The sequence below is a fragment of the Pezoporus wallicus genome, unplaced genomic scaffold (genome assembly GCF_028554395.1).
Source record: "Pezoporus wallicus isolate ANWC-B61680 ecotype Strahan unplaced genomic scaffold, APGP_CSIRO_Pwel_v1 contig_7073, whole genome shotgun sequence".
In the NCBI taxonomy this organism is placed as follows: Eukaryota; Metazoa; Chordata; class Aves; order Psittaciformes; family Psittacidae; genus Pezoporus; species Pezoporus wallicus.
In genome coordinates, this window is record NW_026641326.1 from 66,446 (window position 1) to 94,066 (window position 27,621).

General features: G+C 47.0%; 1 protein-coding gene across 4 annotated transcripts in view; it reads right to left on the reverse strand.

The window, feature by feature from the left end:
- Positions 1–27,621, reverse strand: part of PRICKLE2 (prickle planar cell polarity protein 2) — a 105,231-nt gene that overhangs the window by 23,509 nt on the left and 54,101 nt on the right. For 3 of the 4 annotated variants that reach the window (XM_057422897.1, XM_057422895.1, XM_057422899.1), the window contains one exon: positions 7,971–8,154. In XM_057422897.1, coding sequence (XP_057278880.1) covers positions 7,971–8,154 — 184 coding nt within the window. Of the gene's footprint in view, positions 1–7,970; positions 8,155–17,603; positions 18,080–27,621 lie in introns of those variants that run through there. The other variant, XM_057422898.1, reaches the window with a different exon arrangement.

A 27,621-nucleotide genomic window follows, 5' to 3' on the forward strand; every position in this document is an offset into this window, starting at 1 on the left:
GACAGCCAGGCAAGCCCCATCCTGCCTTGGGGAGATCTCCCAGGCACTCGGACGGGCTCTGTACCACGAGAACTGGCAGAGTACACATCCATCTTCCCAGGGTGTTATTCTCACCTTCAAAAGGAAAGTGTCCAAACACCAAGTTTTGCTAACAAAAACCAATATGCATTTTGGAAATTAACAGCTGCTTGGAGCTAAAAGGGGAGGGCAGAGGGAGGGGAAAGATAGAAATTAAAGAAAGAAAGAAACCAGGAGAAAGGAAAGAACGTAATGTAAAACAAGGGTAGGAAAAAGCCTTTAAAGTGGAGCCAACTTTATTCAAAGGCACTGCGGAAAGTAATTACATTAAGTTTACAAATACCTTTGTGTTCTGCAGTCTTCCTAGGTTTGGGGTGTGTTTCCAGTTTAGCTTTGACAGTTTACAAACCTACTCCTGCTCCATAAAGGCAGGACTGCAGCTTCTCCTGGCAGCCCCACGGGTGACAAAGACAAAACCCACCTGAGCATACTTGTGAGCAAAGTATTACACCTTCTCCCAGAAGGAAAAGTTTGCAACCAACCTCTGAATTTAAGCCATTGATAAAGGATCTCTTTGATCAATGAATTAAAGGAGATGGGGGAAACTTGTTTCTCATGCCACAAATTACTGTTGGGATGTAGCATCTGGTTGTACTCGCCCCTAGTACAACACTCTGACCAAAAGCATCCACCAAACCTGGCTGTATGGGATGACTGTACCACTGGGATGGACTACAAAGGAGCACATGGTGTCCTGCCGTGGCTCAGCTGATGGGTGCTGACTTGCTCAGCCATAACACCTCTGGCACATCCAGCTGGGCAATCCCACCTGGCTTTTCATGAAAACAAACTGCAAAATCAGCTCTAAAATGCCCACTGAGAGCAGTATGTGCTGGCCTGTGTGCAGCAGAGTGCCTGAACACAGATGTCCCCAAAAAGGGGACCATGGTGGGTCAGCCACCATTTTAGGCACAGCAAACTATCACACTCAGTGGAGTTGGTTCACAACCCACACATGCCAGCATTCCCCAATGCCCAGGACAGCATTGCTTCCCCTGGGACCATGCCCAGCAGCCCATCCCATCCCACCCAGGGGTGTACCACAGTGGCACAGCACCATGAGCTTGTGCTCACTCATGGCTCCATCCCTGTCTCACTGCTCGTGAGCTCCCATGAGTTTTGGCTGCAGGAAGAGGAAGGCGGCCAGTGGCTTGACAAGCCTGTGCTGGCCCGGGCGAGCAGGGCTGCTTCTGCAGCTCGCCTGCTCCTCCCCAGTGTTGGCTTTTGAATGACACATCAGGCATTAAATGAACTATACACCAAGTGCTTAGAATTGACAGAGAAACAGTGTATCTGGTATGCGTCTCATTCCTGCTGGCCTCCCTTGGAAAAGCAGACAGGAAACTACCTGAACAAGCCACATGCAAATAACCTTCTCTATGCTGCAAGTGGTTGCACACGTAGGCTCATACATGAGCTCCACAGATGACAGCACGTGCAAAACTGGAAAATGTGCTTTGGCCCGACCGAGTCTGGCACGTCCTCCTTGTCTGTGGCTATTGGCATACAAAGCACTTACTTATTTCTTGAAGCAAAACAATCCTTGCAGCAAGGCCAGATGCTCTGAAACAGAGAAGAGATTGGGAACTGCTAGCTGGGCTTGCTAAGCACAGGGTCACAGCCAGCCATGCACCCCAGGAGGGAACCAGGGTCCCCTTGAGACCCCGCAGCCCTGGTTGGGAGCAGACTCTTATCACCCCCAGATCCATGAACATTCCCATGTGCCAGCATGCAGCAGTGAGAGGTGGATGTACCCCTGGCGCCAGGCGGTCCAATGCCCCACAGTGCTGGGTTTGTTCTTGGAAACCCGCTCCCGAGTTGCAGGGACAAAGGCAGGGAACAAAGGAAAACACATTTTCCTAAGTGCTGTTTGTTCTGGCTTGCTCTTGCGGCTCTCCTCGCACTTCTCTCCCATGGCTAACGGCAGCCAAGTTGTTTGAGCATTGCTGCTCACCAGTTGACATCCACTCGTGCCAAGCCTTTGGAGCAGTTCTTGGTCTGTAAGAGATCCCACAGAAACAGTGCTTCCTGCTGGCATCAAAGAGCAGTATTTGAATGAAGGCTGTACATCCACGAGTTTTAGACTTGTCAAAGCGCATGCCATCATTTTTCTTTTTTTAGGCAGAAATTGAATTAAGATTAAAAGGAGCCAGAAACAAGTGTCTTCAAAAGCATCTGAGAGTGGCCTTTGTGCTGCAAGGTACTGATTGGCAGTCACACCCCTCACAGTCCCCTGGAGCAGGAGCAATTGTAGTGATCATCTGCTGCATTGACCAGAGGTGACCTGGGTTTGCCACTTAAACTGTTCTTGTGCTGGTAAGGCCAGGGGTAGCATACTAGAATAACAGCACAACAAGGAAAAGCTGTAACTGTACACTGGAATAAAGCTTCAGGACAAGTACACTGCATCACAGAATAGTCTGGGTTGTAATAGGCCTCAAAGCTCATCCAGTTCCAACCCCCTGCCATGGGCAGGGATACCTTCCACTAGCACACACTGCTCCAAGCCCCGTCCAACCTGGCCTTGAACATTTATATGGTGTAGCCCAGGGTTTATCTGTTTTCTTTTCCACTCCCTGCTCATTCCCTGCCTCTTACCTCTGCTGACCACCACACAGCTACTTCAGAACTGAACAAACCACGTCAGGTGAGCGGTTTTGTTTCCATGCCCCACCAACTGAAGCTGATTCCCTCTCCAATAATAAGATTGTTCAAGGATTAAATAACTTTTACATTGGCTCACTATGACTAGGGAAACACCCAGGATACAGACACACAGCAAAATGGTTTTGCCATGGGGGTTATTTTGCAGCACGGGATGCACTCACACCTCCTCCATCTGCTCTGCTCCAGGGCAGAGAAAATAGGATCTCCTAACCCACCCTGGCTGCCCCCAAGTCAAGCAGCACTGGGACTGTACACTGAAAAAGCATTTCATGTGCCGGATTGCTGTTCCATCCAGCTGGGAAGCATTCCACACAGTCCTATGCCTGGAGGCTGGATTAGAAAGCTCCAGCCTTGAAATAAGAGTTGCTAACTGCCGGGCTATTTAGATACTGGAAGAGTTCACTGGGGAGGTGATGGACTCACCCCTACCTCAAAGTGAAATTGGAGAGCTTTGAAAAATGTGTTGAAATGCAGGGTTCGGGTAAAATACCACAGCGTGCATGTGTGCAAGGGGGCAGAGTGAGAGGCAGCTGCAGATTCTGGCACCGATGTACATGAGTTACAGCTCCTTTTCAGTACCCTCAGCTTTGCAACCACTGTGCTCTACAAATCAGGATCTACCCAGGAAGATCTCCATGAGGTCATAAATTAGCTTATCTGCTTCCCATTTACTATGCAGGCTTGGAGCACAGGGTTGCTGTGGTCTATCTTGTTACTTCCTTGCTTTAATCTCTGGAGGAGTGAAACAGTTTGGTGAACTTAAAGGGCTCAAGAAAGGAGGAGAAGGTAAAATGAACCTGACCTTGACAAATAGGCATAACTGAGGTACACATTCCCCAGAGATGACTGCCCCAGATAATGTACTTTCTACCACGCCAAGGTGGTGAAAATGTTTATCTTCAGGTAAGGTGCTAACGCATGTTCCATGTAGGTTCATCTCCACTCTCCTTTCCCCACTTCGCAACCTGAACAGCAACTGATGAAGCCTGGAGGTTTTATAACTCAAGCCCTTGCTAAAGGTCTTGCAAAAGATCCAGGACAGGAATCAACACATACGTTAGACCCTGAATAAATTCCCTATGACAGCTATGAGCTTCACACCATACTGCAAAGCTCTTGAGGTCCAAGCTCTAATGTTTGCCTTAGAGAAAAATAGTCCCTGAACCTTCATGCTACTAATTTTGGCTCAGATGAGACTTTCATAACTTCTTAAGGGACTTGATCAGAGCAACTGTGATGACAGCCAGAGGGAATTTAGTTCTTACAGCACATACAAGGATCCTGAATGCTGGCATGCCGGAGCTATAAAGAAAGCCACACCGCAGCTGAAGCGGAGCCTCATCTTTTGTTTCATTAGAAATCTGTGGCTATAACCAGCTGCTCCTATTATTAAGACACAATAAAGACAGAAATCTTCAAAAATCCCTTGTATTCTGAAATTCAAGCTGGCATGTTCTAACCCCTTTGGATTTCTCCAAGCCACAGGCCCCAGGATTCCAAGGCTACGCATTCACATGTATTTACATATGCCTTGCCTAAAAATGTGAAAAACATCTAAAAGTACTTATTTTTAAGCATCTACACTCAAACTTATGTCAATGGAAGGAGGATCAGCTGTCGGACTGCCAGCCCCAGCAGACAAACTGGCTCCTGAAGCTGCCTTCCCCTGTCTTTGCAGCAAGGTCTGGGATTTTGATTTGCTAAGGATATGTTTCTCCTGGTGTCTGCCCAGTGCAAGACTTTCACACTTATTTCTTCATCTGGCCATCAAATGGCAGGCAGGAAAAAAGAGCATTTGTCAAAGCCCACGTCCTGTATGTCTGCTTCCCCTCGCATACAGCCATCTCTCCCATTCCTATCTGCATCTGTATCTTCCAGAAGAGAAGTCCCTCTTCCGCATGAGACAACTTCTCATTGAGGTCCAATCCAAGTGGGAACAGAGCGCACAGGAGCCTCTTGGCCATTCCATGTAGCGACTGCTATTACAAGAAACCACATTTTCTAATCATGTTGTAATTTATGGAGCTCAGTGCTGGGTTTTTACCCATTGCTCTCCCTGTTGGCAGGTTGCCGCTGAGCCTTACACCTCTGACGGTTGAAACCTCTTCCAATTTCCTGCCTGAATGCATTTGAAGCCAGTTTATATCTATGTTCTTGTGCCAAAGTTGGAGCTTGAATAACTGCTGTTCCTCCTCTAATGCATGGGGATTGATCATAACCCTTCGATTTGCTAGGCTGAACAAACAAAGCTCTTCTAGGCTCCTCAATGAAACATTTCCAGCCTCCTTCCAGTTTATATCCTCTTTCTCAAGCAGAGATGTCATGAATTTGAGCCACTTTTCCAGATGAATTTTTACCATACCTCATGCAATGATATTACATTTTTTAATATTACAATCTTTATCCCTGTGTTATACACATATTTAGAAATACACAATATTTATGGCTGTTGTGTAAAGCATTTTGTAGTCCTGCACACTGATGAGCCATAAGGGATAACTTCTGGCTCTGCTCTTCAATGCAGTGTCTGTGAACACTGGACCAATGCTTTGTTTTCTCTTCAGGAGTGGACATGAAGTAACCAATATGATTTTCAAAGAGTTGACATGTACCGCAGACCAGATGATGCCTGAATTAGTCTCCAGGAATCCACTGAGACCTTGTAGGCTTGAGTTGATTCCCCTTTAGATTATACTTAATAATTTAAGTTCTGGATTGAAGGGACTCTCCAAATTCTGAAGTGACCTATCGACACTGCCAAAAACTGATGTCATGTTTGCTGGCCAACTCCTCCCCCGATACTCTGTAAATTGCTGCTTTGAGTAACACATGAACACTGTCTCCCAAGAATAGTGAGGTCAGAATGCTGTCGTCCAAGCATAATAAGAAAACTGCGTTAGTCTTTCTGGGGACCACTTACCTCCCCAGCTCATATGCTGGGTAGAGATTTTAATAAACTAGAATATTGCAGAAAAAAAAGTTGTTTCATTTCATCTGTTTCATGTCAAAGAAATGCAACAGCAAACAGTGGAAGGTGGAGAAAAAAAAAAAATCACTGCCTGCAAATATGTATTTCCAGCCCAGGCTGACAGCAGTGTCCTCAGCCAGAGCAGAGCCCACCAGCTGCTCCACAGCAGACATCAGCCTTTCAAAGGCTCCACATCCTATACGCACACCAGGCTCATCCACTAGAAAGCCCCTCATCTATCTGAAGCCTTGCTCCAGTAAGTCACTGTAGAAGTACCTCATACCCCTGCGGGAGGCAAAGGACATCCTCCTGCATTCCAGGGCACCTCCCAGCTGTGCAATGACACCCCGTGGTAACTCCCATAGAAATTCATGGTGCTGTTCTTCACCCGGGGCTCCTCCCCAGCCCTTCATCATGGTTCTTTCACAGCCCAGAGAAGTCACACCTCGCTTTTGTTTCCTTAGTGGCTCATCTGATGCGTGAAAGGTCCCCAAAAGGCTGTTGGATGAGCTATGCTTGAAGGATCTCAGTGCCTGTCTTTGGCTCTGCTGCTCCTCTTCATCTCCATAGTGATTAGAAACAGCTCTGAAGTGGCAAATCTGCTAAAAGGCTCAGAAATGCAGACAGAGGAGCTAATTAGAAAGCGGGTGACTGAGGAGCACCATGACCTCTGCAAGGAACAGATGCTGGAAGAACCTAAAAATACATTAACCTGAGTAATGCATGAGACATGAGTACCGACTGCTGGAGCTAATGGACTTTTATTTGCTCCTGAGCATCCCAAACTCCCTCACAGCATGCTATCTCCTAAGAGGCACCCGAGGGATCAAAGAAGCATCCATGTCTTCTGGAATATGTCATCGCCACACTAGAAGTGGGTTTAAATTGCTGTTCATGCCATGCTGGATTCAACAGCAACCATGTCTACCTGGTCAGGTGCCACCTGGCACTAAATACCAGTATGTCCACCCAAAGCTACAGAGGCATGGGCCAGCTTGGGCTCCAGAAACCACCAACATGCCTGGACAGGAGGTGATGCTGAGAGCAGGTGGAACCAGCACGGGTATGGTCATCTGACCGGACTCCTGAAACCCAACTGGTTCATGTCCCCACAGCATGAAGGACCAGCAGAGCTACTTCAGCACCATCTGCATCTCTCCATACACCGTGTCTTGTACCTCCTGGGAGGCATAAAGGGAGCCTCTGACATAAGGAATGTGACAGAAAACAAGGCTGCTGCCTGATTTGCATGGTTGGATGGCACCAAATGAAACACATAGTGCTGTGCAGTTTTAAACAAACACTGAGCAAGGCTTGTAAAGACAAGCAGAGAAAAAACAAACCACCAAACAACTGGATTTTCTCTAATCAGACAGATAGTATTTACAGCCTATGAGTGGTGCCAAAATATTTCAGGAAATGCCTAAGCCCTTCTGAATAAAAGCTCAGGAAAACACAATATTTAAGGGACAGCAACTACAACAGTAAGAATGAAAGCTTTCCACCCTCTCCCAGCCTCCTTACACAGTTTAAAATGATTGCCATAGCAATTATCAAGACTAAGCTCATTTTCCAATCTCCTCTGCAAATTAAGTTCTGAGTTGAACACATAAAAAAATCAGCATAAAAAGCAAGCGAATCATGTAAACTGCAAAGAGCAGAAATCAACGCGCGCTCTGCACAGACAGCATGCTGAGGTCTAATCCATCCTGCTCAATTCCTATTCTGAGAGACCTGAATAATTTGAGCAATTCCTTCCAGTAAGGCACAAACACTATGCTTGAAAAAGCCAATCCCAAAGATTTTTGGATTGTTTTTCAGCGTCTTTTACCAGCTTTGACTTTCTGCCCTGCACTGATTGCAGAAGGGAATGGTCAGGAGGGCAGAACACAAGCACCAAGTCCCTGGGGAACACTAGAGTCCCACCACATTCTTCTCCAATGAAGCAGTAGTAGGTACATTTGTACCCATTCCCTTGCACAACCACAACAAATGCCACCCTGGAATCATTTTGTTTCCCCACTCTCAAGTACCAATTACATCTACAGACGCAGAAAACCACAAGTCCTGCAAGGATCGGGTCTCTGTTTTGTTCCATTTGTGCATTCAGAACAAACCTGTCCCTGCAGTGCATGCAGAAACAGCCAGATGCAACAAGCGTTTGCCCCCTTAGAGAAAAATCAGGGCATCTATGTCCAAAAAAGCATATTAAACCAGTTTGTTTCTGGTTGTTACAACTGGGTGGTGTCAGTTTTACCTGCTCTGGCTTCAGGCCGGGGGGGACCCACGCGTACTCTTCCAAGGCACAGCCCGAGTCATCATCAGAAGTTGAGTTCCTCTGGAAGTCAAACATGAGCTTTGTGACAGTCTTCTCCATCTCCAGAGGCATAACTGTTACAATGTGCTCTTCTTGGGAGCACTTACAGTGAAGGCAAATCTTCCTGCAAGGTGAGGAGAGAGGAAAAATAGGAGGTGTCTGGGTGAGTTGCGCTTGAAATAAGACAGCAAAGCAATTCCTGCTTTAGTAGCCAGCAGCTGGCTTGCAGATCCTAAACTCAATCCATTTTTATGTTCAGGCATTTTCTAATGCAGGATTTGTCCCTCTTACAAGGAGGAAATAAAAGTCCATATTTGCTGTAACAACACCTGGCAATCAAGCTGAGTCAGGCTGCCCAATGTTTAGGGATATGTTATTGCTCTTCCCTTCACTGCACCATGAGGACCATTTCCAGGGGCCAGTATGGGCAAGGGCCACATGCCCTCCTGGTGCAGATCACCATGCCAGCCAATAATTTCTGAGCTTTTCCCGAATTTAGGACAGCTGAGCATTTCTCTAATACAGAAAATGGTGGTTTGACTGGGAAGCCCTGAATGGCAAGTCCCTTTAGCATGCTGATAGCATAAATTTGCTTATTAAAGTAGCATAAAAATTGATTATAGTCTGAACATATAAAGCTAAATTAAATTAAGGGAGGCTACAAAAACCACAGTCACACTACAACAGCATCTTAACTGCTTGGCTCAGCAGCATACCAGGTTGCATGCTGCCTGAGAGCTGGATGGGGAGGGGGAAAGCACAAGAAGAACTGAAAGAACACCCCACAGGTTGCAATTTAACAGCCATTAACCCCATTCACTGCAAATATCACTTTTTAGCACTTCTTTTAAGGGTCTGCTCTTGCAGCTGATGGCCCACGGGCATTTTCTTCATGGGCTTGAACATGAGCACATATCTGCAGGGCTGCAAGGACATTGCACCCCTTTACCTTCCTTCACAGCAAAGGACTAACCTGGTTGAAAACATCACCCAGCCCCACAAAAAAAGAGGTTAAAGAGAACACTCATAAATTCTATTATAAAAACACAATGCTCTCCCCACAATATGGGTCAATGGTATCTATTTTAAAGTAACCACACAGGATTCTGAATTAATTTGCGCTAATGAAACAACACTGACTTATAAGGAATGAGATACGGTTTCACTTGGGTAGCAGAAAAGAGACATCTCAGAAATAAAAAGGTACCACACAAAAATCAAGGGAAAAATTACCATTGCAATTGCAGATATAAGGTAAAGTGAAGAAATTCGTAAGGCAGAACAGTTAAACAACCAGGGGCTGTGATTTTCAAATACCTTCCCTTCTTTTTCACCATTGCATCCAAGCCAGCTAAGCATACCAGTGCTCAGACCCAGATTCGAGTCTAACTTTCCATTTGGCCACTGCAGCACAAAAAATGCACTCTAGCAAAAGTCAAGAGGCTCCGTTAAGTCAAGCCAGGGAGATTTGCCAGATTTTCCCATTTCCTGCCTTTCATCAGATCTAAACTGCACTGCAACCTCCACGCACCCCTTACGTCTGGTTTGTGTCCAGTCAGAGTCTCAGCATCACCTCTGGCTGTTACCTTAAGAAATAACCAAGGCACTATTTCATGTGAATACTTTAATTAATCAGCTACCGTGCAAGGGCCCTCCATCTTACCAAAGTTGCTCGTTCCTTTGCTCTTTCCATCTCATTTAGCAATACAATGCGAAGCAGGCTCAATATGCGACACAACAAGATGCTAAGAATAATGAATAGCTCCAGAGCTCCAGGTTCATTGGAGATAGTTACTCTAAGAAGGTTTAGGACTTCTTAGTTAAATTTTAGTTTTCAGGATACCAATCACAAAGAGAAACAAACCCAACAATCAATGCTCGGATAGCCAGGAGCACAAGCACGGTGACTGGGAAAAAGCCAGACCACACGTTTCTCCCTCCTGCCTCCAGACACATCCCCTCCAGATGGAAGATGGCAGGAGAGCATTGGAGGTCTTGGCTTCTAATAAATGACATAAATCAACTACCTCGAGGACTTTAAACAATGATGTTAAACAAAAAGACTTAACAGGTGAGATGTATGATCAATCAGAACCCACATAACTACCATCCCACAGTTCACACCACATACAGCCAGGACTGCAAGGACTGAGTCAGATTTACTCCTGCCCCATCCAGGCAAGTGGGTACCACCAGTGGATAGCTTCTCCTGGTCAGAAGAGCAAAGGATGAAAAGGACACAGGTAGCCTGTCTACTCATCAGCAATGTCCCCACGCAGGGCCACAGGCTCTGTAAAAACTCTGCACCATTAAACACCAAGCATCTCCAGGCATGGGGTTTCGCCACCTCCCTGGGCAAACTGTACAAGCTTCAAGACCTTGCCCCTGAGACATTCAGCTCTCTTCCTTTCCCCTCATTAAATGCAGAAGATTAACAGCTTTAATTACAACTATTTTCTTTACATTAGGATATATAATTTCATGGGAACAATACTCAGTGTCCTAAGAGTGTCTTTCCACTTCTATCATATGGTTTCCATGACTTCTTCACATAGGTCTCACTTACTCAACTTTATTTTATCATCTTCCAGCTCGCTATAATTAAAAATAATTCCCTGCAGTAAAAAGTTAATATAAAAATGTACATTTCAAATGTGAGATGAAATTGAAAAAGCAGCATCCCCCCAATGCACTTAGAGCAGAACAGGATGAAGTAAGATGATGCACATGCCAGTGCTTGGCTGTGCACACAGATGCTGCAGGGACCATGTGCTGTGGGTGCTGGTGCTATGAAGGAGAGCTGGTGGGTGTTGGAAAGGAAACAGGGCCACAGCCAGCAGCATGTCCGGCTGCTCCTGCCAGCAATGGCTCGTTACTTATTCCCTTGTTACTTGTGGGAAGAGCATTGGAGCCTGGAGACGCTCAGTGTGCTGCATTCCTTACCATATAAAGGGAGCCACAGCCCAGGTGGAGTGGCATGTCCTGCAAAGGGAAACCTGCTAGTTTGGCTCTGGACAGACACAGCCTCACCTAACCACCACCAAGCTTCATCAACAATGACTTCAGCTGCCAGTGGGGTCAAGGAACCCCACACAACTTGAGAAGAGTGCGGGCAGCTTCGCTGTTTGGTTTTTTTAAGCAAGAAGGAACCACACAAACCACTCTCTGGAAATCCCGTCTTCATTCTTGAGCCTTTCTCTCATTGCAGAGAATGCCAGCCTGGTTTGGGTTGGAAGGGACCTTAAAGCTCATCCAGTTTCAACCCCCTGCCACAGGCAGGGACACCTTCCACTAGACCAGGCTGCTCCAAGCCCCGTCCAACCCAGCTATGAGCACTGCCAGGGATGGGGCAGCCACAGCTTCCCTGGGCACCCTGTGCCAGCGCCTCAGCACCCTCACAGGGAAGAGCTTCTGCCCAAGATCTCATCTTAATCTCCCCTCTGTCCAGTTAAAGCCATTCCCCCTTGTCCTGTCACTACAGGCCCTTCTCCAAACCCCAGATCTTTCATAGCCCCTTTAGGCACTGGGAGCTGCTCTAAAATCTCCCCAGAGCTTTCTCTTCTCCAGGCTGAACAACCCCAACTCTTTCAGTCCATCTCCAGAGCAGAGCTGCTCCAGCCCTTGGGGCATCCTTGTGGCCTCCTCTGGACTTGCTCCAACAGGAACATGTCCTTCTTATGTTGAAGAAGGGTCTGCAAGCTCATCCCAGGGAAGTACTTCCCTGATGATTAAGAGAGGTCCCCAGCACTGGGGAGGACACAAAGCTGGAGATACTTTGGTGCTGTTGCTAAAAGCAACACCCCAGAGCATCACTTGAGGAGCTGCGGGCTATCGAGGAGAAACCCATTGAAGTTGCATTTCCCAATGAAGCAATGATTGCTGCCAGCACAACCACCTTCAGGCATGAAGGGTATAAAAAAGAGCTGTGGAGCAGCTTGTGGAAAGAAACGAGGGAACCAGTCATCAGCCATGCTGCTGCAGGAGGCACGGGATGGGGAGCACCAGGGAGCATTGCACAGAGCTGCCCTGCAGTGGGGCCAGGATGGCGGGAAGCAAATGAGGAGAACGAGAACATTTCCTGGTGTCAGATTTAGCTGGAAAGGAGCCTGCCTTGAATTGACTTCACATGGTACAAAGCAGCAACTGGCTCAGAAACAGATTGAAAAGTTTGCTTTCCTCAAGGCCAGTGCCTTGCGTGAGGAAGTTACAAGATGGATGTATTTTACTTTGCAATGGCTGCTTTTACGTGGTGCTCTTGGCACCTCTCCTTAAGAGGAAGCTCTAATCCCCGTCTCCAGTAATATCCCCACCCATCCACTGGTGCAGGAGGATGGCGCAAACTGGATCCAACACCCCACACATCATCTATGAATGAAAACCAGCACATGAGGGGAACCTGAAGCAAACAGAACCCCACACAGCAAGTGGAGAACCTGGCTTCAGAGACTCTCTTGTTTAGGGTGCAGAAGCACGCTTCCAGCCCAGCTAAAACTACACACAGTTCAACACAAGCCCAATTGACCTGTGAGGTCTCTGGGATGAGGCAGTCTCTTGTTGCACGCCATGGTTACTGAAGCATAGCCTCTGCCATCTCTGGAGCCTCCCACAGCCCTTTCATCATTGCAGTGGCACCGACAATAAGTTAAACCACACTGAAAACACAAGTGCTGTGCAAGAGGCTCTGGAGAGAGCTATGAGCGTGCCCCTAGCTTTCTGAAGAGAGCTGAGGTCTCTCTGCTGTGAGAATAAACAGGAAAAGCACGAGCAGAGCTAAAAAAAGAAGGAAGAAGGACCAGGGCAGCCTGAAGCCAAGGCAAAGTGCGTCCTTGCTCTGTAGCTCCAACAGAGGAGCATCTCCCAGCAAACAGTCTGTGTGTGTTGGGGTCTGGGTGGCACAGGTAGGACCAGGCTCCTTTGGGGCTGTGAGGGCAGCAGAAGCCTGTCTGCAGGAAGAACTCCTGGCCACAGAGCTCTTCCAGCCACAGATGCTGGCCCGGCTGGGTGGGCATGCAAGAGGTAAATACCATCAAAGCCAAGCCTGCTCAGGCTGGGTGCCACAGCTGTGTTAAACAAGGGCAGCAGGAGAGCCCATCACCTCTTGGCAACAGCAAGACTCAAAGCAGAGTTTGAAACAGTGGCAGAAAAGTTAAAATTCCTCTCAGACAAAGAAGGAACTCAGCAAACAGGCCTTATCCCCCCCCCCCCCCCCCCAAGGGCTGCTTATCTCTGCTTCTCAGTTGTTTCTTCTGGGATGGAAATAAATGGGCTGTATCAGGGAGCAGCTCCATCTCCAGACAATGTGAGGAGCATGAACGCCACAGCCCACGACGGGGCAAGCGATGCCTCTGCTGAGTCTGTAGTAAAGGATTTGCATGTATTTGTGCACATGTTAATGTGCAAGATTTGGTATCCCTCAAAAAAGCAATTGTCTGCTCAGCTCAGATGGGATGCGTAATTCAAAGGGGCAATTCCCTTCCTGCTTGGCTTAAGACGTACAGAGCAGCCTGATTTTTTTCCGTCATTCTGATTGCAATGAAGCTTTTGGGTCAGTCACCAGCCAGTAAATCACAAGATGTCTCAGAAACAGGAGAGGCTGAGGATTTGGGGCAGCTCACATGACCCCTGAGTTTCTTAACAAGGGCATCTTATTATCCCTGCCTGTTATCTCTTCCCCTCATTTGAGAGCTAATGAGGCATCTTTCCACCCTGAGCAAGCTCCAGCTATGCAGAACCATTTCTCCACACCCCACAGGCATGGCAAACATTTATCTAACTGAAAAATTAACACAGTCCTTCACTGCCATAGGGAGAGCACAGCAGTGGGCACCTCTCTCCTATTTCACAAATGGGAAGCTGAAGTTTGGGGGTACCCACAGGCAGCACCCAACCATGGCTTCCCCTGAGCATCAGCATCACCAGAGGAGCCCCAAGCTTTTGTCCTCAAAACAGGCAATGAAAGCTTCAGCTCTGCCTCCTTCTCCAACTTCTCTAACACTGTATTTTGAACCAAAAGCTCCTAGTAGCCCCAGACAGCTATGAGTAGCATGAGTAGCTACTCATCTCTGGAAAGGTGTGCAACAGGCAGGGAAACACAGAAAGGATGGAAGCGTTGAGTCAGGCTCTCATCCATCTTCCCCATCCATCTTCTCTACCCACTTGATTTGTTTGAGACACGTTAGATTTCCAGTGCTGCTTTGTTTTAAATCCCCTCTGACCTCCACAGTACCAACAGCAGCAATTGCGAATGCATCCAGGGTAGTGCTGAAGCTTTTATTACAAACCCCATTTCCACTCCTGGAAAAATCCTCCTCTCTGTCTGAAGTTGCTCATGCTCAGCCTTAGGTTGAAGTCTAATTTTATTTTTAAGACTCTTTAAAAATCCTTTACCATTCCAAAAGTTATTCTTACTTAATTAAGAAAGCGAAAAATAGATCTACAGTATTGCCAGTTGTAGCCACGTATGAGCAAAAGCTGTCTCCAAGTTGGTCCACCTTCATAGTGGATCAGGACCATCAATTCAACAAGCAGATGGAACAAGCCTGTGGGTTCCCACTGCCCTGTCCCCAAGCCCCTGCTTCCCTGTGGCATGGCTCTGGGCGGCCTTCAGGCTGCTTCCAGTTTTGCTGTCTGGGGTCTTAGGCATGACATTGCAGACAACAATCATCAGCACACATGGCTGTGCTCCTCCCAGATGAGACCAAGAAACTGGGAGAAAACACAATATAACGTACAGACCCTCAAATCCTTCATCTAGGCTGTCTTGGTGCCCTCCTGCGCAAAAAAAGGAACCAGGACCATAGCTCGAAACCATGGCCAGACGTTTCAACAACATCCCAACATGAATTCAACCCCAACCAACATTTCCAACCTGTGGTTAAATCACACTATGGGAGATGGGGAGCGTCACAAGTCATTCTGGGGAGCCCAGGAGCACCCCAGTGCTCTGAAGTGAACAGAGGACCCTGCTTGGGCTCCAGTTTCTCCTCGTGAGCTGGTAAGAGCCCCAGGGTGCTTAAACACCCTCCTGACCTCAACCACATTGCCAGGCTGTTCCTGTGAGTTGCAACCTATGACATGAACTGTGAAAACACCAATGTATAAAGATGAGATGGTTAAATTAAGGGATATTAATAACTCAGCAGATCTCAAAAGAACTCTCTATTTGGAGCTGTCAAGGTATTTTGCAGTATAGAGGTTAGACAGAGGTGGGAAAAGTGCTATACCCATGTGAGCTGCAGATCAAGCAAGGGGAATAGAGAGAAGAGGAAAAACAAGGTGCTGTGAGCCCCAGCCTGTTTCCCATCCATGCTACCAGGAGAAAAACATGTCCAATAGGCTGCTCTGTCACATACGAGATGATGGAGGCAGCCTGCCAGCTCACAGGCTTACCATTCATCTCAACATATTTATGTTAGGTTGTACTGGTTGGTTCCCCTGCACCTCAAAGGTCTCTTAGCACACAGAAACAATAACAAGCATGTATTTTATCCTGGTCATGGAGAAGAAATCAAACCCTTGTTTTCAGGCTGGAGAGAACAACAGGCTCAATAACAGCAACAGCAATCCCAAAGCTGGTGGGCAAACGGCACTGAAGCCAACCTCATGATTTTGGAGGGCAGGGGGAGCCACAGGATGGGCAGGCACAGGAGCTGTAGACACCAGAAAGGGGGTTGATGTCCCCCATAACAGGACAAACCCAACCCCACTGCCCTGGGAGCCAGCAAGCAGGGATGGAGCAGGACCCATCAAACTCTCCCTTTGAGCTGAGTTCAGCAGCACTCCCTTCCATGAGCAAAGCCCCTGTCCTACCCTGTGGGTTAGATGGTCAGATGTTACTTATACTATTTGGTGGCTTCTCAGCCTAACAAGATGCAGAGCTGCATCATAGGGTGGTTTCTTTCTCCTACTTAACTGAAAGAACTTACCACCTCCAAGCCTGTGGTTCTAGCAAGATTTAGGCTCTCCTTCTGGATCCCAAACCAGACCTTCATGAAGAACCCTGTCTCTGTTCAGCATGTGGGTCCTCACTGTCCTCTCAAGTTTGCAGAGCCCTGGTCTCTTCAATGGAGCATTTATCTTCCTGCCCCTCTCTTTCCCCATGCTGTGCCAGGCTTGCAGTCCATCTCACTGATCTCAGCCTAAGCCAAGCAGGTTCCCAGTGATCTGCCCTGGGGCTGTAAGTTCTATTTTGAGGGACTCTGCCAGTCTGCATTTGCAGCATGGCAAGCAGAAGCCAGGGGAAGCAGTAAACAAGCTGCAAGTCGAGCACCTCCCAGGTCATACATCCTAAAGGAAAAAGCCTGGCTAACAGGCAAAATGCTCAGAAGCAGGATGAGCAGCACTGAAAATTGAAACGATTTCAAAACTTAAGGCTTAGACCCATCTCCTGAGACAGGCAAGACCAACTCGTTTGCGAAAGCAATCACTGCCAGCCTCATCTGTGTACGTGCTGGCTTAGCCTGAGCAAGTCTGCCAGCAGCAAGTGCGCAAGGCTGGGTCACTTTGTTAAGCTGAATGTGGCAACGGGAGAAGATTAAAATACGCAGCAAAATATAATCTTGTTAGCGGCAGATAGTTTTACAAATCTTTATCGCAGGCTCTAGCTGGCATCCTTATAAACACAACGCAGTGATGTGAGACATGTAAGTGCTCCCTCAGTAGGAGAAATAATTGCTGAATAAAAATAAGTGAGATAAGTTACAAGATAAGAGAGCTAAAACTAAAAGGATGACACTGCATCTGGTGTGAGTAATTATTTTGGCATCATTCTATCCAGCGCTAATCCTCAACGGCTTGAAAAGATTCAATCAGTGTTTAGCACTGCCACGGAATCAGAGCTACAAAACAAAGAGTAACTGGATTAAAATCTTGCTATGGTCACAGGTCACGTCTGTGTCACATCTGCTTAGAATGTTCCTTCAAGGAACAAGAGAAAAAGGAAATTTGACTTGGAAAGATTGCATTGAAAAACATACCCCCAGGTTGCAGTTCAAGGTTGGTTTATAGTGAGGCATTCTGGCATGAAAAAAGAAGGACGTAGAAAGATTATTACTTTAAAACTCTCTACCCTCAGGAAGACAAAACCACCACAACAAACCTCTGAACAGTAATGTCCTCAGCCACAACACCACCCTGCATGCAGCCTGCTCAGAAAATGCGCAGAGAACCCAGGCTTCCAGAAGCTGCATTTACCAGAGCAAAGAAATTAACACTGAGAGATGAGGATTTTTGATAATACTTATTCCTATTTGGAGCCAGTTGAGCCTTCCTGATTATCTCTTAACTGAGAAATCCATTACGGTGGCATCAATGTTTCTCCCCGACTTCCTGCAGCTGCAGAAATGCAATTTAACAATTAACCTTTTCCAGTTGTAAACAACAAGAACAGCAAAGGCTGCAGGATAAAAAGCGCAGCCCCCTCAGAGCTCGCCACCAACAGCACACTGAGCAAAGTTAGCACGCAGCTACGTGCATCCACAGAATGCTCCTTATTCCTCCTCCTCTTTCCTACTTTCTACCCCTCCTGAAAACCCACGACAACTTTGAAGTTGCTGCCAAAAGGCACTTTCTTACCTGTTCGCACCGACGGCGACAGCACAACAGGAGAGAATCCAGCGGGTTGCTCAGCTGTCCTAGTTGTACCAGTCACCGTTCGGCTGGTGGGCAGCTCCCAGGACCAGCCCAAGCACCGCAGTGCCATAAAGCATCCCGCCGCCCCGACACACGCTGCCTGCCACCAGACGGGCTTTTGTCAGAGCCCTTCAGACCTCGGCGTGTCTCCGAAGGAAACCTGCCACGGAATAACGTGCCATTCCTGCCCGCGTCCTGAGCTCTGGCTTCAATTTCCCTGCTCTGAAACGTGGCTCCAGAGGGTGCCCTCCGTCTCTGCTCCCAATTCAACTGAATTCAGCAGCTCCCCCTTCCAGCCTGCCTCTTGCTAAATGACCCTTCGAGGTGGCAAGAGGATGTCCGATTTGCTCTCCCAGCGCAAAGCATTAACGAGGACAGATGCAGCCCATGGAGAATAATTGCCGGCGCGGGGCTCTGCTGTTGCATTGCTCTCCTCTCCTGCATGCTAATGAGCAATGATGTCAGCAAGCCAAAGTCACCGCATCCGGACCACGCCACGGCCCGGCCACCCTCACATTTATTTACATGGAAATCAGCTGCTCTTCAGAATCAGTAAATCCTGTAGGCTGCCTAGGGAAAGGGAGAGGAATGACACCACCATCCCCACCACCCCCCCATCCTTCTCGCTGCCTGGCATGTTTGCAAAGAGTTGGCTCTGCACCAGCAGCCCAAAAACTGAATGGTGTGAAGACACTAATTATCCTTCCCCAAACTATCACCTTTATTTGATGCTGACCGAATCTCAACTTGCTGTCAAACTTCAGGCACCATTTCTTAGGTATGCTGGCTATTAAAGCAACCATCTCTGAGCAACGTATCATTTTTCTCCTGGCTTTCAATGCCCTCTTAATTATTTTCTGTAGTTGTTTGCTATTGATTCCCCACTGTTTTTTAGATGCAGCGTGTTTGTGCACCAGCAGGGCTAAATATTCTGGGAAATAAAAGTTATTAGCATGGCATTTTGGTTACCATGTATTTTAACACATTTTCTTTCATACCACCCCTAGAGATGCAAGATTTGCACCTTTTATGTGTATCTCAGGTACTGTGAGCCACAGGAATATACCGCCCCAACAGGGATGATGAAGACTCCTACCCCCATGCTTCCCTTCCCTCAGAAAAGAAAAGGCAGAGAGGGAGCTACGCTGCCAAATCTCTTCTGCTGCTCTTAAAGCCCGTTGCTTGAGAATTAGGTGGTCACAAATGAATCTCTAATTCAAGCCAACTGGAGGACAGCGTACTTCTTAGCTTTTGCATTTGCAAGAAGTGAGTGAAATTATAAAAACCTAGTTTCTGTAGACTCAGAAACATACAGAAAGCAAATAAAACTTGCCCAACATGTAGTGCTTTTCTAGCATGCTCCTGACTTCTGGGGTCTGGCTCCAGATTTCGGAGCCCTTGATATTTGGCAGTGTTAACCGTGTTTACAGAACACAGAAGGATGCAGAAACTACAGCAGAAACTACAGTGAGTCTTCCTGCAGTCTCAAATGCTTTAAATTATTATTATTATTAAGGCTCATAAATTAGGTTTCATTATATGGAATTACACTCAATCTCAAGGTCAGACTTTCCTTTCAAGGAGGACAGCGCAGCGTCAACCTCCACTTCTACTGGGGATGGCTGAAATGCAAAGCAGAGTCCTTCCAACTACACAGAGCAGTATAACTTGTAGGGAAAAATTCCCTTGAGCCTTCAGCTTGTTAAAGTGGTGCATTTTGCCCCTTCCAGCTTGCACTGGGGCTGTGCATAGGCTGCCAGCTGCCTCTTTATGGTAAACATGCCAAGGCCCCAAGATGATGCATTTTTCCTCTTAAATTCTGAGCATATTAATTACAATACAAAGGAAATGAGACAAAACTGACGAGCAAAAGCAAATAAAGAAGCCTGCTTATAAAATGGTAATGTTGAGCGAAGTGCTGTGGAGCAGAAATTACCCATGTTTACTGTAACAATCTTCCCTGCAAACCTACTGCTAAAAGCACACAGCAGTGACTCAGGGCTACAACTGGCACAAAGAATATGTGTCCCTCCACACAGCAAGTCCTGTAGGTGCTAATTTTCAACAAACACAAGTAAAATGCCTGACTTTATCTGCATTAACTTCCAAGGAGCAAAAAACCTTTAGCTATAAGGGGTCTTTTAATGCTCCAAGTGCCACTTGAGCAGAACCAACCAGCCCGCCCTGTGCTCAGAGGGAAGGTTGACAGGGCTGTTTTGGCCAAGTGGATCACCCAAGAAAGGGATCACACCAGAAACTGCAAACTTTTAAGTATAAATTGATCCACAAAGACAAAATGGGAGTTAGAATCATGAGCTGATGTAATCTTATGGTCTCACTAACTATGAGAAGAGCTTTTTATCTCCAAACAGAATGTATAATCGTCATCACTCCTGGCAAACTTCTTGTTCCAATACTTGCAAAGCTAAACAGCCACTAAATCCAACAAACTGGCTCTTCTGAGATGAGAAATCAGATTAGAAGCTGCCCCATTTGGACACACAGCTGTCTTAGGAAAGTGGAAATAAGCCTTCCTGCTATGAAAGCTGCTGGTTCACTGGCAATTGCTCCATACTGCCGTTACCTACTGCAAGGCTTGTGAAAAGGTCATGGGTTGGAATAACTCCAGAAGGCACACAAGATTTCTTGATGGATTCTGCACATTATACAGGTGAAAGGGGTGTCTCATTAAGCAGCAAGGAAAATACCAAACCAGTGGAGGACGTTATCAAAGGTCACATGAAGGACTTGCACCATTATGAAAATGGCCACTAACAACTGCCAGCAACAAAGCAAATGACCAGAAGTAAAACCTTAGCTACTGAAATAAAGAAAGGTCAAGAACAGGAAGCCTCTGCTTAGGTGCAAAGGTGAGGGATGGATAACTCTGCTTGTAAAAGTAGCCGCATCCTTCTGCCCTTTGTTGCTAGTTTTAAAGACAAAGATCCAAACCCAGCGAACTTCAAACTTTCTGCCATTTGCATAAACTCATTCCTTTGGCTAATTTAACAAATCACAAATTTAACTATTTTAACAAAAAAAAAAGCCCATGTTTCATAAACACTGTATTTTATCACCTTGGGATATAAATCATCCATCAATCAATACAGCTCCATGTGACATTGTTGACTCTCCCAATGACAATGAGCTACATGGCATGGCCATGTGCAGTGACAGCAGACTGGTGCCCTCAAGGTCCCTGGGCTATTAACCTTATGAATGTCAGATCAAGTTGCCTTTCTGAATTATTTAGTGAGCATCCTCTGCTGCAGCGTGCCATGGCACTGCACAACACTGCTACCTTGGGAAATCACAGAGGCTCCAGCCTCAGATACCCTGAAATGCTGCCTGTTGGGGGACAAAGGCTGTCCCCTGTGCTGCATGCAACACGGGATCAGTGGGATGGCAGGTCTCCCACCAGCACTGAGCCCGTTCTGGCTCACAGTGACAGGCACAATAACAGATTGCTTTCCCATCGCTCTTTCTACCCACAGAAATGCAGAATTGGATACTCACAGTGGCTTTTTTCCCCTCCGTTCCCACGCTCGCCCCTGTAATTTGCACAGAAACCTCTGCTCGCAGAGCCAGCGCCCTGCCTGGGTGCCAGGATGGGTCATGCGCAGCATGGTCCCAGTCAGAGCTGTGCTCCCATGGCCATGGGGAAGGCTTAAGCAGGAGAACAAGAGGCTGGAGAGGGTACAGCTTAGTAAATATCGGAGGGGAAAGGCAGAGGTATTGCAGAAAGCTGTTAGCAGTGAGCAGAGAAGGGAGGCAGGGTCCAGCCCACTCCTTCTGGCAAAACGCCTGGCTCTTTGGAAGGCACATAGGGATGTGCCCAAGGTATAGGGAAAGATCCTTGGAGAACTAAAGTAATGAAATACAGGTCAGGACTTTCAATGAGGCTGAGCTCTCTTTTTAATTCTTGTTCTGTTTTTAAAAACGGCAGCAGATCCTCCCCACACCTCTCAATGCCAGAAGCAGAGATGTCTTACCTCAAAGAAAAACGGGATGGAGGCAGGCGCAGAGACCAACATCAGCTCATTAATCGCCAAACCTTGGCCTCCTCCACTTTTCCTTAGGGCTGCTATTTGGGGCTGCTGCCTGAGACAGACCCTCTCCTACTGTCACCATTGCTGCACTCCTTTTTGCCAGAGAAATGGGTAAGGATCTGTGCTGGTGGTCTGCAAGGAGGAGTTTAGTTTCTAAACCACCACGGAGCCCAGCAGCAGCTGGCACAGAAGGAGAGGTACAGCCCAATCTGTGGCTGATTTTAGAGACTATTTTCTGTATTTCCTATGGATTCACCCAGAGAGACAGGGCTGACCCTTGCAGCATCCTCCGGTGCATGGGTAGAGCAGGGTGACAACCCTGTGCCCTCTGGCAGCACCAAACAACCCAAAGGGAAGGGTGATGTTGCAGCACACTGCACTGCTGCTCATGAGCATCACTGCCCTGCACCCCCAATGACAAGGCCCCCTAAAATGACCGTCCCCTATTGACTGTCCCCCACCCCACCGCACACTCCCAGATCACAGACAGGAACTGCACACCCCAATGCAACATGTGCAGCACGCCACGGATGGCGTTTCAATCCATCACTGTATCTCTACCTATTTTTTTTTAATCAACTTACTGCAAGAAGCTTTGGAGAGCTTAACAATAATAAGGCCTCCGGCTTTAACTCGGCAATACCATGTTTTCTACTTTTGTAATGCTGAAATCAAATTTGTAACTGAATGCAAACAACAATCTGGATGCGTGTGTGGTTTTCTCCCTTTTGCCAGCCCTGATCGTATTCTCATCTGAACACTTTTTAATCGTGTCCTTTAATGACGTCTACAAAAGCCTCATTAAAGTGCTGTATTGTAATTTAAGCTAAATAAACTCAACACAGTTATATATTTTTTAATGACATACTTTTCTTGGGGCCTTTCCATGAACAATAAAGCGTTTGCTGAAAATATGTTGTGAAGGAAGCGCATAGATCTTCAGCTTATCTGGTGGTATGTTCTCCGAAGATCTAAACCTCTGATCAGCAACAAATTAACTTTCCATTTACACAAAATAGAAGATGTATTTTCAGGATAACCAACTAACCCCGAAAGTCTGCATTAACATGTGCCTTGGCAGCAGCTCAGGACTCCCTCGCTGCCTCCCTTCTCGCTGCCTGACTTTGTCAGTTGCTGTCACGTTAGATGGTTTTTATTCTATCTTTTGGCTTCAAACCTGTCTAAGAGAGCGTTTCAGGTCACTGGTTATGCTCTGAGGATTTCTTGCCTTTGCTTACCAAGCTCCCCTCTGCTTTAGCTATGCACAACCTGGTCCTTCACCCAAAAGCTGTGCATCTCCCCCCCCCCCCCCCCCCCCAGCACTGGGATATGATGCTTAACCATCTCTGTGCTCAGAGCTGAGTTTCAAGTTCTGGCCAAGCAACACAAGTCTGATTTTTACCTCCCTAAACCAGACTGTTTATTGGGTCATGAACAGAAATGGGCTTTCATTGATCCCTTTGAGTCTGGAATTTCCCAGTTTATTTGCAAACACAGGGAGATTGCCCATGGTCAGGAAGGCACCCGGCTCCTCACTTCCCAACTGCTCAGTGGGAAGAAAGGTGACAAAATAGGTGTTTATGTACTGAGAGCATGAAGTAGACCTGGATGATATAAAACCAGCCAGAGCAAGCAGATGGACTGGAATGTGTTATTTTGGTCCACCCCAAGCTCCATCCAAGACTTCTACAATCCAGCTAACCTCAATTTTAAATACATTTTAAACCCTCAACAATAAAATTATGAAAAAGTGGCATCTTGATTTAAACCTGAATCCTGCCTAGCTTAAGACCATGGCTCTGCATCCTGCCTGGAGCACAGAGAGTAGGTGAATGTGTCTTGGTCTCTGTAGAGGTTTACAGCCTGGCTGCCCCACTACCTGAAGCTGGATGGAGCTCCAGCATCCCCGAGACAGGCTGGCACTGCACACAAATGGCAAGAGATGTTTGCTATTCTTCCCTTTGTTTTAATTAGTAATAACAATTTGTTATCGTGGCTTGACATTTGTTCATACTTAGGAATAAATTGCTTCCTTGAATGATATGCTGAGATTACCATGGGCTTTCTGTGTTTGTGTTGGTTTTAGTAGCTCATAACAAACCATGAAATTCATTACTCTTGCCACAAGCACCCAAGAGATGTGCCAACCAGGGCGTGATTTATACACAGCTCGACTCATGGAAATTAAAAGGTTTTAATGTTGCCTGAAAGAAGTCAAGAGTTTGAAATTTTATACAAATAAATTGCAAAAAATACCCCATAATAATCCTGGACATGAGCTACTGCACTGCTTTATCTGCCTAAGGATAAATATTAAAGTCAGGGTAAACTTAGCTCACTAAATATTAATTGTCTAATTTGAACAGCCCTTTAAGAGAGAAGCCTTCTGGCCTGCAAATTACTTCACTCTCACCTTTTTTTCTTAACTGCTCGGAACCTATATATAAAAGAAGATATTTAACAGCAAAACTTCTCTGCTACATTATAATGGGCAAAACATTCCCACTGAAAGAAACCACTGGAAAACAGTCCCATGCCTCACCATCCTTAATGAGAAAGGGCTGTCAGTCATACCCCAGCCCCATTTCTCCATGCTGCGTCAAGCCTCGTACATCAAACTCAATATACAAATCGCCAGCCCCATCAAGATCATTAGAGCTGCTCAGCCCGTCAAGGAAAGGTCAGCACATCGCTGGCTGATGGCTGCCTGCTTCCAAACGCAGCATCAATCACAGCCCTCATCAAAGGCAGCCACAGCAGTGAGAATGTAGCTGGAAACCTGCATCCCTTCTTTGTATAACCCGCCATCCTCTAAACCTGCTCCCCCGGTTGTAAAACATGGCTATGCTTTTATCTTATCGTGATCCATATGGAAAGGCAACTAAATCATCTACTAGAGGAACGGGGTGGGGGGGGAATCAGGACCCACGGGTAGGAATTAAGGCTATATCAGGAGAGGGTGAATCAGAAGCATGGTCCCTGACTCCAGCGCTGGCTCCCTACTACAGCGGGTCCCAACCAGTTCCCACTTCCCCTGATGGGTCCCATGCAGGCGGCATCACAGGAGCATCCCTCTATGCCACACAAGCCCCAGCACCTAGAAAACACCTCTAGTAAAGGGTCAAAGCCACCCTGCAAGGAGATGCTGATTGCTGTCATCACAGCCACACCGAGGCATGGCTCACAGATGTCCCCAGCCAGGGGACTTCAGTAGTGCCCCACACTCCTGAGGACACCAGCATCACTGTGCCAGGCTGCTGCTGCCCTCCAGGCATGCTCCCTAGCCTGCAGGAGCCCATGAGGGCATCCTCCCCGCAGCTCCAGCACCACGGGGGGTGGAGAAACCCAATCGCTAGCCATTAACAAGGGGGACACCAGCATCAGGGAGTGCTATTGCTCCCGTCAGCCATTGCTCATTAAACATACTGAAACCCACAGGCCATTCTTCCCCTTTTTTTCCCCTACAATGCTGTGCTACACACAACATTATCTTCAAAGGGAGAAGCAAACATGTTTGGTAAACATGAGCAGGCTAAACACATCAGCCTTCTAGAAGCAATTATTGCTGCTAGAGATGTAGTGAGTCCCATTGTTTTGTGGTTCAGAAAGCATTTTGCTGGCTGCTTTGGAATGGGGCTGTTCCTCAAAGCAATTGCGACAAAGACTAACCCCTCCCCAGTGAAATAAAAAACAAGTGGGCATCCAAGGGAATGGAGCCTTCTTTTTGCTGAGCATTTAACTCACAGTGTATCCTTGCAATAAGATAACAGCAATTTGGGGGTCAGGCTCCCATGGCAGAGAGGTGAGGACATTTCTGGAGAACAGTGGATTGGGTTAGAGCTGGAAACCTTCCTGCAGCATAGCCAGACTGGTGGGGATTGTTCTGACCGGAATTTAGACTGGTTGCACTGGTACAGGGCAGAAAACCCCCAAATATGGAGGAAAAAGGCAATGAAGCCAGTGCTGGACATTATCTTCTTCCCTCCATCCCAAACAGATTGGGATGCTCCGGACCAGGGTAGCTTACCTTGCTGAGAACCTTGTAAATGTGGAGTTGGGGTAACATCTCACCTTTCCATGGCCTTATTTCAGGGCAAACAGCTCAATCCCCCAAATTCCTTCTCTGTGCAAACTGTAATCATTCCCTTTTATCAGTGCAGGGTAGCAGAGGGTGGAATGCAGCTGGGCTTCTTGAGGTACCAAGCACTTCAAGCATGTATGTCAAAAAGATGGACAACCATGGATGACCAGAGAGACAGCTGGGGGAAGAAGGGAAGCTCACAATACTGGCAAGACTATTATAATTAGTGTAATAACCAGCGATCACAGCTTGGCAGCTGCCTTCCCGCCCTGAGCGGCCGCTACGTGCATAAAGCTGTGGCTAAGAAGGATTTTGACACTTGCTGTAACATCTCTGCTTTGAAAGAAGTTTAGACTTGTGTCGAGGCAAACCTGCCATACTCAACTTTCTGAAGTCCCTGAAGTCTCAGAGATGAGCTCTTCTACAGAAAATGGCAAAACATGGCAAAAATAATTTACACTGGACATATATATCCATCCTCCTCGGATGGGCTCATGTCCAACATCCTTCTCCAAAGCATCCCCAAGATACATTCCTTTGAAACACACCTGTCCCCATCCCCACCAGGTTTGCAGAGAGTTGGCACTGAGTATATAGTACAGAAGAGTTGCTCTGCAGCTCACCAAAAGCTGAAGCAGCTGTGGTTTAACAAATGAGATGTCCCAACAGGAGAATATTTTAAAGGATTGGAAAGCAGATACTGTATACTAGAGTGCAACGATTATTTGTACTACCAAGAGTTAATTTGTTTGGAAACATTTAAAATGGTGGGGAAGTTACGGGGTAGGATGCTCACTTGAAATCAGTTGGGGATTTAGGTGAAAATGCTGCTTGCTGGCAGCTCACCAGCACAAGAATCAGGCTCCAGGCATCCCTAACCACCAGATTTAGGGGTTGGATCATCATTCACAGCCAACACAGGTTGCAAAGTTGCTTATGTGACAGGCTATGGGTCCTAAGCTGCAAAATATGCTGTGGCTTAGACCCAGACTAATTCTGACTCATCCCTGGTGTTCGTGCTCCAGGAGGGACTGCTCTTCTCACTTCCTTCCTACTACCCCCTGTTCTAACAGAGGTGGTCAAGGAAAGCAGTCAGATGCTCAGAGTATCTGGATATTTTGGCAGTAGTCAAGGATTCAGCTCCCACTGTTTTTTAGTGGGTGTTAGACACTGAGAAAGTGCTTACTGGGAAGATGTTTGGAGGTGTGAGAGCTAAGCTCTTCATGCAAGGGACTGTTTCCTACAGTGCTTAAGAAATTGAGAACATGGAGACAACAAGTAACATGCTTGGAAAGCAGGAAATGTTTACATTGAGGAGATTTAGGCCCTTGTGAAAGAATGAAGCCCCAGCCAGGCTGGGCAGGGATGCTCAGGAGTAACTGCAAACAGGCAGTGACCAGGACGTCAACAAACACTGCACCAACTGGATAAAAAACACAGCACGTGACACCAGAACAAAGATTTCTTTGATTTCCTAGTGCAAAGAAACATATTTGTACCTCCTTGACAAGCAGAATGTGAAAGCAACAGAGGAGCATGAGCTGTTTGCTGTGACACTGACCATCCCCAGCTCCTGGCTGAGACACAGCTCATCAGAGAGCTTGAGAAGAGAAGGCTCCTTAACGGGAGATCTTGGAGCAGCTTCCAGTACCTAAAGGGGCTGACAAGAAATCTGGAAAGGGGCTTTTTACATGGGCCTGTAGGGACACAACAAGGGGGAATGGCTTTAACCTGACAGAGGGGAGATTGAGATGAGCTCTTAGGCAGAAGCTCTTCCCTGTGAGGGTGCTGAGGCGCTGGCACAGGGTGCCCAGAGAAGCTGTGGCTGCCC